Source organism: Danaus plexippus, chromosome 5 (genome assembly GCF_018135715.1).
Source record: "Danaus plexippus chromosome 5, MEX_DaPlex, whole genome shotgun sequence".
NCBI classification, from domain to species: Eukaryota; Metazoa; Arthropoda; class Insecta; order Lepidoptera; family Nymphalidae; genus Danaus; species Danaus plexippus.
The window spans coordinates 5,803,505-5,817,988 of record NC_083539.1 but is presented as its reverse complement, the minus strand read 5'-3'; the positions used below and the strand labels follow the sequence as shown (position 1 = coordinate 5,817,988).

General features: G+C 31.3%; 1 protein-coding gene across 6 annotated transcripts in view; it reads right to left on the bottom strand.

Annotated features, from left to right (window-relative positions):
• Positions 1–14,484, bottom strand: part of LOC116769093 (uncharacterized) — a 109,875-nt gene that overhangs the window by 42,741 nt on the left and 52,650 nt on the right. For 3 of the 6 annotated variants that reach the window (XR_004353429.2, XM_032660089.2, XM_032660090.2), the window contains 2 exons: positions 9,097–9,191; positions 4,523–4,553 (listed from right to left, as the gene is read on the bottom strand). Coding sequence is in view for 3 of the 6 variants with exons in the window: in XM_032660089.2 (XP_032515980.2) it covers positions 4,523–4,553; positions 9,097–9,191 (126 nt within the window). In the remaining 3 variants the exon portion in view is untranslated. The remainder of the gene's footprint in view (positions 1–4,522; positions 4,554–9,096; positions 9,192–14,484) is intronic. The other 3 variants (XR_009753932.1, XR_004353428.2, XM_032660092.2) reach the window with 1 other exon arrangement.

Below are 14,484 nucleotides of genomic sequence, written 5' to 3'. Positions count from 1 at the left end.
ATTATGTTAATGTAACTAATTTATGTGTAAAGAATTGTATGTGAAAACAATTTGTTTGATATGTTTATAATTAGGTGTATGATAAAAGACGTAGAGTTTAGTAATGAATGAATGAATGAATGAATAAACATGAAATTAAAGATAACCTTCATTATATCACTGATTTGATTTAAATGTGTCCCTGTGAAAAACCCCAAGTATGTATGTTTAGTTTTTAATACATTTATTATAAATAGGTATAATAAATAAATGACTTTTGATAATTTTGAGTTCAAAATCTTTATAAACTATGTATATATATCACTTTATCTTTACAATTATCTATCACTGGAATGGTTCCGTCGGCAGGATTTCATTTCTGTCATTGTGTTCCTTCCGCATTATTTGTTATAGACATAATAAATTATATAATATAATTAAAATATAATTGTTTTATTTATTACAATCAAATATATACCTTAATAGTAAATAACTATGAGAATCACAGATTTCTAAGTTGAAAATAGGTATAACAGACTGACAGACTATAGCGAAAAAAAGATCGAAGGTAGGTAATTAATCATATGATGTCAATAAATGAAATTTAAAAAATTAATTAAAAAAAATATTCTTAAAGTCTTTGTTTAATAAGGTTTACATACAGACTAAATAAGGAAGCCTGTATCAGGAGACTGTGGAATTAATCTGTTATGGACAAAATTATTACCAGCGTGAATTTGTACTTGCATAAAATTAACAATTATTGTCACAGAATTTGTATAGACGTAGGTAGCTGTGGTTAACTTAAATTTACGTATTTCCTTATGTTGTAAAATTTATAAAACACGTTCAGTGAAATTTGGTTATAATAAAATAATATATTAATTTATTTAAGAAACAATAAACATCGTTAAGATACGTACATTTTCAGTTCAGTATGAAAGTCCCCAAAAAAGTTGAAATCATCAATTTTATTTTTATGGCCATTTTTTTCGTATCTTTTGAATACGAATGTATTGAAGGTGCACGCAGAACTTTAAACATGTTTGATTTGCGAATATAACTCTTATTGCTGGGAACATAAAGGTCGGGGTCACGTCTGTTATGTTAAATAATTTTCGAGACAGAGAAAAATACGAGTTTGAGTTATTTATAGTGGAATTCCTTTAAAAAATACATCGAGGGAAAATTACGCTTTGTGTATTTCAAAATACATTTGATATAGTTTGTATTGGATTTATTCTTAGCTATTTTATATTGAAATACTTATCTCTATAATGACTTAAATGTAATTGTTACTCAATCATATGAATGCAATACACATATTGGCGTAAAAATAATGAATCGATACTTAAAATATTGGAATTACAAAGGAAATGTTTTAAATAAACTTCAATGACACTCACTGAAACTAAGTAATTTTGTGTTTACATGTTTTGTTTATTACATATGTCACGGTAATACAGAATAATAATTACAGTATATCGATATGTATCCGTAAATGGGTATAGATGCATGTATGCATAACTATAATGTAAGGGTAAAGTAAATATAATTTTATGAAAGCTTTACATATTCTCTTTTTGTACATTTGTGTATTAATGGCATAATTAATATGTAGAGTCTGGTAGAAAAATAACGAGTCTTCGGATGAGTAACATGTATGTATATATAAAGTTCTTTGTACCCTTGTAGAGCTATTTCATATATTTTACTGTAATACGTAAAATTATTTATGCAATTTTTAAAAAATGGTATATATTTTTAAATAATAATAAAAAATTAAAAAACATCATTCAGTCAAAGTAAAATATTCAACACGCACACTCTTTTCCTGTCTTTCAAAAATCTTATTTGAATTTTCAAATTCATTAAATAATCTAACAAGACAAAATTTTGTACAATCGCTGTTATAAATGATTTAACAAAGCTTTTATTAGTGAAATGGAATTTTAAAATGTCTGTTATAATATTATTTTAAACAAAAATCTAAATTAAATGTAGAGTATGTGTAACATTTTCGTGCTGCCATCTATCCAGGTGTAGATGTACTACGTAGTAAACAGCGCCACCTATCCGTGAGATGTTAAACTAGCTGTAGAACGCTTATCATATTGACAATATCTCCTTCCTCTGCTCACGCACGTCCAATAAAAGAGAAAGGTATAGGAAAAGTTTATCTGTCAGACGATATTATCAATATTTGCTGCACGCTGATTGGTGAAAATACACACCGGCGTAATGATATTTGCAGAATGCACCAATGGTTGGTTTGGGACTCTCATCTGGAAAGTCGGCCATGATATTTTAGGTGGAGCTCTTTTAAAGATCCTCCTTTATATTCCTGACGTAGGCATTCATTTGAGTTATGGCGTCATGGCTTGGAGCTGCGTGTATTTTAGGAAAACTGCTGAGTTTCGATCTCATTCGGATACTTTTGGTGAAATATGTGCCAAGTTTGTATTTGGCCCGGATAAGCAGAGATTATTCATAGTTTTATTTATAACTCTGTGATCTACTTACATCGAATCGGATATCAGATAGAATGATTTTTCCGTTAGCTACTATTTAAAAAGACATAAGTAGAACGAAATAAATCTTGACACATGGATTCTATTAAAGGCACACAATCGCTGAGTAAAGTTATTGGCCAATATAAATATCATAAAACTTCCGTTCGGCGGATCGCGAACTCTAGCTGGTCAACGGTCTAATAATGAATGGGTGCATTAAATTTTTTATTGATATAGTCCTACCTCAACACAGGTATGAGCCTGCCGTTTACGAGCGAGCGAGCGACGCGTGCCAACTCGTAAAATCACTACTAGATCATTTGGAGACTCAAATGCCATTCAGTTTTATACGCGATTATAAAACAAACGCTCGCTACATACACAGTTTAACATCATTTGTCGGCGAGCAGATTTATTATGACACATTTGTTTCATATATATTTTTTTTATTAAATAAAGATGACATGAACAACGAATCTATTAACTTCATCACTTTATAAACACTTTTAAAACTGTCAGCGTCACATTCATCTATGTTAACGGAAGGTTGGTAATATGAATAAAAAAAAAACACAACATCAATAACCTAAGTAGGTATATTTATATCGAAAAAATGTTTCCAACCACCAACCAATCCAACTCAAGCTGAGACATGTGCAATAATTTAACATATTTAATATGCACCGAAAATACCGCTGACTTTAATTCAACGTTTTAAGCAACCGTAAAAGGAAAAAGTACAAACTTGTTATCACCAGAAAAGGTTGAGACATGACCGCGATAATTTTATAATTTCTTATTATCCAAGTAAATTACATCTCCCGCTCCATCTCTGTTTCTTATTATCTTCCTCTAAGCGACGTCTTTAATTTATAACTACGACAGTTATAATTCAACCGACATTTTTAATTTCATCTCAAACACTTTATTCTCACCTACCTACATTCAAAATATTCTGTTCAATAACAAAAATCATTCATAAATGTCTCCGTAACAGAACAATAAATCAGCGGGTGAATGAAAATTAACAATTTACTGAATCAAAACCTCGTATTATTTGAGAGAGACAGTTGACTGTTGCGTGTCTGTTGCATATATCAATTAAGTTAATTGCCTTTAGTTGTTTCAACGAAAGCGAGTATCATACAGGCGTTATAATTTTTGTTATTAACGCGATATGATGTGTCTACATAATTATTACTACCAAAGGAAAAAATATATACAAATTCTAAATACCTTAATATTTAGGTACCTAGGTATGCCTACTTGAGTTTTAACTTTAAGTAAATTTACTACAATATTATAATGTTTCAATTTAATTAAAATAATTTTTCTATATAATATTAGAATATTGTTAGTTCCATATATCTAATTTACTAATTATTATACTTTAAAAAAATTATAGATACCTACCAACAATAAAGACATTTGGAAAGCTATTAGCTTACATACAAAATTCTTATTGTAACAAAGGGAATATAAAACGAATATGTTACAATAATAACAAAGTAAACAAAACAAATGATTATTGAAACGCCACGAGTTACGTTCAACGCGACTAACTCGTGTGACTGTTTGAGTGTTGTTTATTAATTTATACATTATATTTGTACATCTATGAGGTTAAAAACCTCATTTAGATTATGAATTGCTTATAAAAATGTCAAGTTCTCTTCATATGTTGATAGTGTAATGGTATAATTATATATGTTGTTTAGGTTCGATATGTGATACGTTTGTTATTGTTTGTTATTTGAGCTTAAAATGACCTACTTTGGCGTTCGTTGATGTTATATATGCTGTTTTTTCCGATTATATTACCTTAATTATCAGACGAACCTAGTTTTAGTCATCAATTTTAAGTATATACAGTTATCGTATTTTATCTAACATATGTAGGTATGTGTGTTTTATTTGTTCCGTCCATATCATGACTTAATGCGTAAGGACTTTTATTTGAAATTGTAACCTATATAAATGTAACAAGTAAAAGTAAATAAAAATTAAAATATATATTTTAGAATGCTCACCTCAATATATTCAACGGCATTATCCTCGTTTCTGTAACAAACGAAAAGAGTTAGTGCTTGTAGTACTGCAAGAATACTTATGTGCTTAGCGTGGCACGTTATAACGCGAATCGAAGACGTGACCTGCATATCGTTGATACGAAGACCTCACAACCAACGTACGTACCCGTGAGTACGTTCGTATCTGGAGGTCGTATATCTCATCACCTGCCCCATCCGTCACCAACGGAACCGTAAAACCCGTCTGCCTCTAGTCTACTGCCTTTACGATGCGATGCCTATAAAAATAACGTTATAAAACGGGCCATTATTGTAAATGATTCCCTTACGAGCGAATATTTACACATATTTTTTATTATTATTATTTCGAGTGTTTATTGCGTGTTGTGCAACTTAATAGCGCACTTGAACTTGCCGGGCTAGTGACACCGTTTGAACCAAATCGTCGTTTTATTGTCCGTCTGAATGGACGCACGAATTTTACGATCGTTCCGTAATCTGACGTGCTTAATATGAAATGAACAGTTCTGTGTTGACTCATGTCTTATTTGATGTTATAACTTTCGTTTTCTAATCCACTGTTTTACGAGTACACTATGCTGGGTTCTAGTAAATTTTTTTATCGTATTTTTTGTTCTGATTCACTATTAGAGTACACGTGGATGTAGTCTTAGTTTTATGTCATGTTATATATATTTGTTAGTATCCGTTCTATAAGTAAACTGTGTAAAAACAATCATTTTGTTCGTATATATATTTGCATTCCTATTTTCCAAGGAAGGTAACATTTCAGAAACAAATTATAGGTCGAATACATCTGGGTCCGCATTAAGGGACATCGTTTTATTCCCTTCGAGCTTCGGTAAATATTTTTGTTATTATCTTGTGTTTTGGCCGGGGTTAAGTTAGGATGATATTTGTTTATCTATATTCGCGTTCCTATCTCGAACTAAGGAACTTTTCTTTATAAAATTGGAATATCATTTCTGATCTTTATATATTTTATCAGTCAGACAATGATATATTTCTTAAACAGATTTCGTTCAACATTGCTGCAAAACAAATTAACTAAAATTAAATCAGAACAAGCGGAAAACTTCGCCTTAATATGTACACTGTGAACCGTCGTAATGTTACTAAATAAAACTCTGGGGTAATCCTATGTTATACGTAATGTGTCCATTTACTTACTCACCAACTTTGATGAAACCGAACTCACATTAGCTACAACGAACATACGAACCACATGAGCGTATTCTTTTCGAACTGAAACCTGTTACTTTAGAGAAACCGAAGGCATATTAAATTCTCAATCAACGGATCGTTTGTTGCATACATAAAATGCAATATTAACACCGTTCCTGCATTACGAATAACCCGAAAATGGTCCGAGGGCGATCATAAAACCAGATATATTATGTGACAGATCCTTGATCTCGCTGAAGTCATGGCGCCTCTATAAAATTTAGCATTCATTATTTTGGTCTGTTGTTTGAGTCGCATTTTTTAGCGGAGTCGATACATGTTTTTATCTCGCAAGATGGGGCGTTGAGATTGCTGGCGCTGAGTGCCGACGTAACGACAACAGGCTTAATATTTTATTCAACCTTTCATGCTGTTATTGCAATGTCTTACTTTGAATTTGCAGTGAAAATAAAGATGGGAATTTAATTTTTATTTATCGACCTTAATCTTTTAGGTGTTTCACATTAAAATAGCGGGTACAGATAGTAGGTATCTTTGGAATTTCTCTCGATGTCTTTGTCATAGTATAGATATTCCTAACATTCTCATAATACCTATTGTTATAGATAAAATAGAATTACATTAATAATAAATTAGTGCTTTGTTTTGCTAACGCTACGTTAAAAGACGTGATGCAGGAAATGCAGCTAGTCTCGACGTTCGTATATGTATGCTATTTGTATGCTCAGGTCGACGCTAAAGTAAACGCCTTAGGGGATTGAAAGCGCGAAGTGAACCATAATAATGTTATGGTTTAATCCCACAGGTGAATAGGAATTTAGTTGAAGGGAAAATACTGTGGGTATATCCTTATAAATAAAAAAATAAACTCACAGTTTCTGAGTACTTGACAGAAAGGTTTGCTACAAATAACATTGTTTGATAACTTTCTTGAAAATTCGTTCAGTAGTTTCCAGCTTCAAAGAATAATAAACACACCTACATCCTCACACTAATATAAGTATGATTTGTATAGAAAATATTTGCCCGTCATCATTTCTATGTTATACGGGTTGTTGATAGTAATACGCGAACATATAAACACCATACCAGCCACCGAACGCTCCGACCGTATTAGTTCAACTACACACTTTACGATTATTACGAGCTGTTAAAACTGAGATTCTTTTAAAAATCAATGGCCGTTTGTGAGTCTAATAGAAAACAAAGACGTTTTAAGAAGCCGAAATAGAGCGGGGAATATAAACGGCGTGCTTCTGTTATGAGTTGGCTTGGGGCCAGTCTTATTAAATCATAACGTTATATATGGTTCTTGTTTTTTATATAACGAAAACTACGCACATACTTGAAAGTTGAATTCCCCTTTGATTGATTACATTTACATTGACTAAATACAATCTGAAAACCATTCTAACATATATGGAAACTGATTTTAAATACATTAAATTAATAATTATATGAAGCTAATCCATCAGTATAGAAGATAATTAATTCTTCAGTAACACTGAACCTATTTCAGAATATCCAAATAAATAAAATGCTTAAGTATAATATGTGTGGTGAAGGCTCTATTCCAAAGGTCATATGTCGCAAAGGATAATAAGAGAGCATTAGTTAATGAAATCTTCATACATTTCATCACAGACTCCGACCGAGTATTATCCATGATTTTTATTATGAATACAACATACCGCATTTATCCGAGCTTTCCATTAATTTATCTCATCCTATAATATTATTAGAACCTATTTTATTTGGTAAACATGAAAAAATATTATAGTTATTTTAAGCGCTAAAATTAATAATACATTTCACTAAGATACAGTTGAAGCCTACTTAAATTAATATTTAATTAAGTATGTATTTATTCACAAGTTTGTATTATCAATGTATTTAAGTAGGTACTCAGCGTATTGTACAGGTAATCGAATTATCATTAATGTGCCTATCATTTCTTATTGTAAATTTAATTATAATAGAGAAACTAATTATATTACTAACAGCTGTTAATATATTTGGTGGTATCCGGACAAATTTATGTACAATACATCTTGGCGCTTTTCCAATTTGGCACAATATATCGTCGGGTTCTCGATAAGTTTAAGAATAAAAAAAAAATCAACATCAAATAAAAAGCAAAATTAAATATAATCGTTTTATTTTCTACGTAAAAAAAAAGTATATGTAAATAATGAAGGGATTATTTCAATTATTGCATAAAACCGACCATTATCACTATTTTAGTATCTAACAATCGTGGCGTGTAACAATTAAGCGATTCGTATCTTAATGTTTCAATTAATTTTATCTTTATTCGTATCCATACTTAAATTTACATAACAATTAGGTTTTTAATTGAATTTAATGAAGGCATGTTTGTGTGATGAAAACTATAGCATTTTTTCGCGCTGTAATTGTTACGTACATTAAATTTGTACGCACACATGTATACGCTTAAGTGGACTTTGAAACGAATTATAAATACGTACTGGTTTTAGGTCTCAGGGTGATATTCAAATTGATAGAACGTCGTCACGAGGTAGCTTTATGGCTTCTTCACGAATTTAACCAAATCGAAGTTCTCAAGAGAACGCACATGGAAATAATATAAATCGTTTGTAAATAAACCTTTCCCACATTAAAAATCATCACGAACCTAACAAACGTTTACGATTTTATAGTGAAAATGTCCCGGTTAACCCAAAGAATTTAGATAAGTCAATGAAACTCACATTTCTTTTATTGTCACACTAGGGACTGCACAGACATAAGATAATGAAGGCAAAGTTTTAACTGAATATTTGTTTTGAAATCTATTGGACTCGCAATGTTTCGTGATGCTGGATGAACTACTTTTTGTAAAATAAAAAAAAAAAACGCTTTTCTTACTTGTCGACTGAATTTTTCTTAGAACGAACTTCTATTTGTTGACTTTGTATAAAAAATTAAACTCTTTAAAGTTAATTCGAACAAAAGTTGCGCAACTCGCCTTTGTTTCTTGTATCAAAAAACACCTCCGCTGCCTTTGTCTGTTTCCTTTGTCGCGTATTTATAAAGAAATCGAGAGTGTATTGTTTAATTTGTGACCATTTCAACTTTTTGTTTGTACTTTTTGTGGCGTCATAAAAATGTAGATCACAAACAAAAAAATATACGGAACCCTTCCTGGTTGCTGTAATTGTCATAGCTAAGGTGTGCATCAGTTAAAATGTGAAGGTGTTGTAGTGAAGGTGGTTATTTATTGTGATAATGGATTTCATTGTCTTCGGCGCTGTTTTAATTGCTTTCTTTTATATTGCATCATTGATTTATTACTACGTGGCTCTGCGCTTAATATGGTCTGTACATTGAAATCTTAAGTTACTCACCTATTTGAACGTCGTGAGGTGGATCGTTTACTTGCATGCGAAATAGATGGTTATGTTTGTGGCACAGTGTAGTCATAACGCTCGAACGTGTTTCGCTGTTAACAAAAACAAACGAAAAATCAACACGCGACATGTTTAATATCGACACAATTTGTCGTAACGCCCCAGCGTTTGTTTCATACTATTACATCTCGTATTTGTTCCTTAGAACAATATTTGTGGAACGTGTCAACCGGCGTGTCAAATGTGCAGTATCTAAGCGTAACACGTTGCTGTGAACGTTCTTTGTTATAACATGTGTTATTATCTGGTAGACTTTTCTCTTTGGTAGTAAAGCGTTGATTACATCGTCTGTGCATGTCGGTCGATTCGCTTCGGCAGCTGAAATATACACTATCGGGTTTCATAACGTGCGGCTGTTGTAAGCGACACCTGATATTATTTCAGTCATTCAGCTGCGATTTTTATATATAGTCATATATTTGTTGCCCCTTTTGCAGTCTTTAGTTCGAGATTAGGTCAGTTCAGATTAAATTCAAACTATTTACATATATGTGTTAAGTGACACCTTAATTGATCTCTTGTTTTGATAAATTTGACTATATATTCATATATATAAGGTCCAAATTGTAATATACGGTAAAACTGTTTCAATAAACATTCTTTCGAGTTATCGAAATGGCGACGAAGTGTCAAAGTTTGACAAAATTAGGTTCCTCGTTGAATAAATTGCCATGAACTTTATGAATCGTCAAATGTCACAGATCACAGACACTGAAAAGTCAGAACTAAGCTTTAAGGCGTTTGGTTCATGAGACTTAAAATATCAGCTGTTAAATTTATATCATACATTTTGTATCATGAGTTATTTATGGTTATTATTAATGCAAAATTAATTGCCAAATAAAATTTATCATATTTAACCCGTGTACAGGTCATCGGGTCTCGTAAAAACATATTGTTTACATGTTAATAACAAAGCTTTAATAAGTTAATATGCAATAAAATTATTAGATATAGAGAGCGATAATTTACGATTGTTATAATTTACAAAATATACGTATCGTATAACAGGTAGGTATCAAGGAGACTTGCATGAGCGGTGAGCTTTCGAGACTACGTCATAAAATGTATGATGAATGTAGACAAGCCCTTGCATGGTACCGTTGCATCTCCCCTCTAGGGCTGGGCAGCGAGTTGACCGGATTTACGAGACCTCCCTCGCCCCTCTCTGATCTCAAAACTACAGAACTAAAGGAGGTAGAGTGGATGAGCTCGCAGATCTTGAATACTGGTCGTCAATATCGAATGTCGAAATGGGGTTCGCCGCACTCGGCACCGTGTATACAGTGGATTGTTAATGGAACAGAGTTCAAAATGGCCGCATTAGTTTAATAAATCATTGGAACTTTTTGGTGATGACTAAGAATATTTTGTAATCATACGATCGCATCAAACAGAAACCTTTTTTTTTATATCATCCTAAATATAACTTGTTAATTAGTTTTTTCTTAATAGTAGTCTTAAATGAGAGATTGTCCTCAAAAAATGACGTTTATTATCATGAACTTATTAAAATACGCTCACGATCACCTTTCTTTCGGTACGATCGCTATTTAAATAACGTAACATTTGTATGGGGCACAACTTATAAGAACTTATTAGCTAAGATAAGAAAAAAATCTGATAATCTTATATTTAAATGCATTGCCATAAAAAAATTACGCTAAAATTCCCGCAGCGTGAAGCGGCGATATGGTTAGGTATACTAAAATTATAATCTTTCAGGACCACCGCTCCGATACATACAAACATACACTTTATGTACGGATAACGTCCGATACGAAATAAAATCGCCTTCTTTATAATGCTCGTCGCTTTAATACACATTCAACGGACGCCCGAGGAGTCTAAGCGGTTAGCTTTATTTATTCGGTGATGTTATATAAGATTCGTATTAATTTTATGTTAATTCAATCTGTTATAAATCATGTATTTTATTAAACTTTTAGATATATATTGGAATTAATTTTACTCTAAGTATACGTTATGTAGTATTGAATGGGTATAAATGCCCAGTTAAAGTGTATTTACTCTTTGTCATAGGCCCTTATTATTTATTATTAGTTATTTGAAATTCAATTACTATTTCTTTGATATTTTTAATGTAAATCACTTTGTATGGTTTAATTTTGTTACGTGAATGTAATGGTCTCAAGAGTTCCTAATTAATTTAAAAGTACATGGCTACATAAATACAATGTGCTGCGCAAGTTTTTTGTGATGTAAACATATTAATTTCTACTGTTATATACTTTAAGTCTTGTTGCCTAAAGTCTATGATTGTCTGCTGGGTTTGTAATAAACTAACAGAATATTTCATTCGACGTACAACGGTTAGGAACAGATGCCCCCAACGAGTTGTGTTTTAGGCAATCGTTTCGAAATTATCTGATAATATTTTGTTAATAACTCCGTGTTATTTAAGAGCGCGATTTATCTTTTCTTTATCTAATTAACACGAATTTCGTTGTTAATTAATCTGAAACATGGCCGTCATTCATGTTTTTATTAGTCGATTTGTTAAAATTTAATTGATATTAATCACTTAGATAACTTGTAGCTCGATTTTGTAGAACTTTGTATTTTTGTTAAAATGTTCAGATATTCTTTCGGAGTGGCTATTTCACTTAAAGTTTGAACTCAAATATTTCAGTTGCGGGTTATTTTTCTTCAGAAGTGGAGTGGTCCCGACGCTGTTTATGTATTTGTCTACCGTATACCGTAAGCAGCACTACTGTTAGTGAGAATGTATATTGCATTTAAGACGAGGTCTAAGATTTTGTATACTTAGATTACAAATATAATTCACATATAAATTAAAAAAATAAAACATATTTACATATATTAAAGGGCATTTTCTACATAATACTAGTACATCATACTTGTTATTATGTATCGAATGTATACAAAAAAAAATTGTTATAATTAATTGATATGTAGAGCCTCTCACCAATCATAATATATACGTTATAAAAATTTATTTTGGTTGTTAATATAAATAAAAAATTTTTATATATTCGCTGCCTTCTATAATTTAAACCGAAAATAGAGTTGCGCCACTCAAAACCATTTACCATTTAAGTAACTGAAGGCTCACATTAATTACTAGAAGGGTTTCCTTTCTAACATCTCATTGTACCGTCTCGTGTATACATGCCTTTACTTAGCTTCTATTCAAGTAATGTACCTTTATATATAAATGAGGATTCCTTATAAAGAATCCACACTTAAGATATATAACAAGATACTGGCATGCTTCGACCACGGGCTCTTATTATTATAGTGTTAAGGGTTAAAGTGCTATAAATGTTATGGAAACATTGGTACCGGTTTTAATGGAGACCAATTTAGGCGTTTCTGATATTTTTTATAGCACATATAAAGTATGTGATATATAATGAAAGCGGCCTTACCGCTTTAGCGTTTTCAGATCAATGATTAGCATAATAAGCGAATTTTTTTTTATGATTATCATTTATTATTTATTTTTCATATATAAAATATATTATGAGAGTTTATGAACGTTATGATATTCAATTTTTAGGTATTTTTCCTCCTACAAATCTTTGAATTAATATACCTAATATGTTTATGGTTCAAAAATAATAAGTACTAAGTATACGCAGTAACAAATTTCATATGATTGTTTTTAAAGTAAAATACTCTTGAATATATATATAGTAAATTTATCAAACAACGTCTAATCCTCGACACACACGGAGCTGTCACGAAAGCACTTAAGAGAATCCAATCTTAACTGTAAGTACGAAACAAAAGTGATCACAGACTCTCATCTCGACATCTGATCATTCTGTAATATTGAACTCAGCAAATTTGGTTATTCGCATTCTAGAATGCAGCCTCCATAATAAGAGGGGGTGATGTAGGGACGTCTCAATCCGGGACAAATAGGATACGAAGAAACTCCCACGCTGCAGATAATACGTTACTTATTGGAAACTTTGAAGTATCCCACTGAAAATAAACATTCCAAATGAAAAAAAGTCTTATCTTTATATTCCTTTGTACGGGAATTTCTTTTTGTTTGAATCGAATCAGTCGACCTTATTTAACAGCCCTAGATCGTGTTTATATATTACAATTGTCACCTTTAGTATGTAAAAGCTATCAATAATATATATGCTATTAACCCTTGATAGATGACATTCATCTTAATCAATTGCTGTTATCACGAACGTTTCGTGTGCTGATATTATTAATGTATTCAATAATTAGTGATATTCCAGTCGCTATGTGATCATGTTGCGATGACAACATTTTTATTCTCACCAATAACAAATCAATATATTTCTTTCTTTTATAATAGATTATTTTCAATATTATGTTCACAAGCGAAGATATTTTAGATCTATTTTATAGTTTTTTTCATATAAACGATTAATTAACAAGCATTTATAAAGCGTACATCAACATAACTATGAATCTATTTACTTTAATACCAACACTAGGTATTTAAATCTTTAAGAGAACGAAAACTTATTAAATCCGATGCAAATTTTGCAACGCGACTCACAGCTTGACCTTTTCAACTTATTTATTTAATTTTGATAAGAAATAACCATATAAATTTGTTATATTATTGAGGAACAATATTATGTATGGATCGCAACAACTGAGAGCGGCTCCATAAAAAAAACACTTGTTTGTTCACAGTACAATAAACATCGTGTTTTAAAACTATAACCGTCGTTTAAAAAGCATGCATCCCGTGTTTACGTACGGAATTTTTTACGTGAAAATTTTTATAGTGTTTCCGTAGCGTCGACATATATGTATGTTATATTGTATTGATACAATTCGAAATATTTTTATGGGATAATCGCCGTTCAGAGCTTTTAAGCCGGCATTGTGGTATAAAACGTAATTTATAGGTATCAGAGCTATTGTTTCAACCGGGAACCCTCCAGTGGAACCGCAGGTGGCCCCGGGGGAAATCTATGAGGTTTTCTGGCAAACAGTTTTAATAAGATGAAATTCTTCCCCGCTGGAGACAAAGACCCAATAGCGTTGATAGACGTTTAGTATATAATTGTATTTTAATTACTTAATTTATTATTCATTACCTTATATATTCGTAGTTACTTAATGTATCAATATTGACGGTTTGTATGAAGAACTTGATTTATTTGATTTGTATGTGTACCCGATATCGGACATTGGGATAGCATTCAGATAACTTCCTTCATATATTATAGAGCCTTTGTATCCTATAAGTTATGTGTAACCAGATCACGGGATATGCGTAGGATTTTTTATTTACCTAACCGAAAAATTAATATTTTATATTTGATGGTAGTAATAATA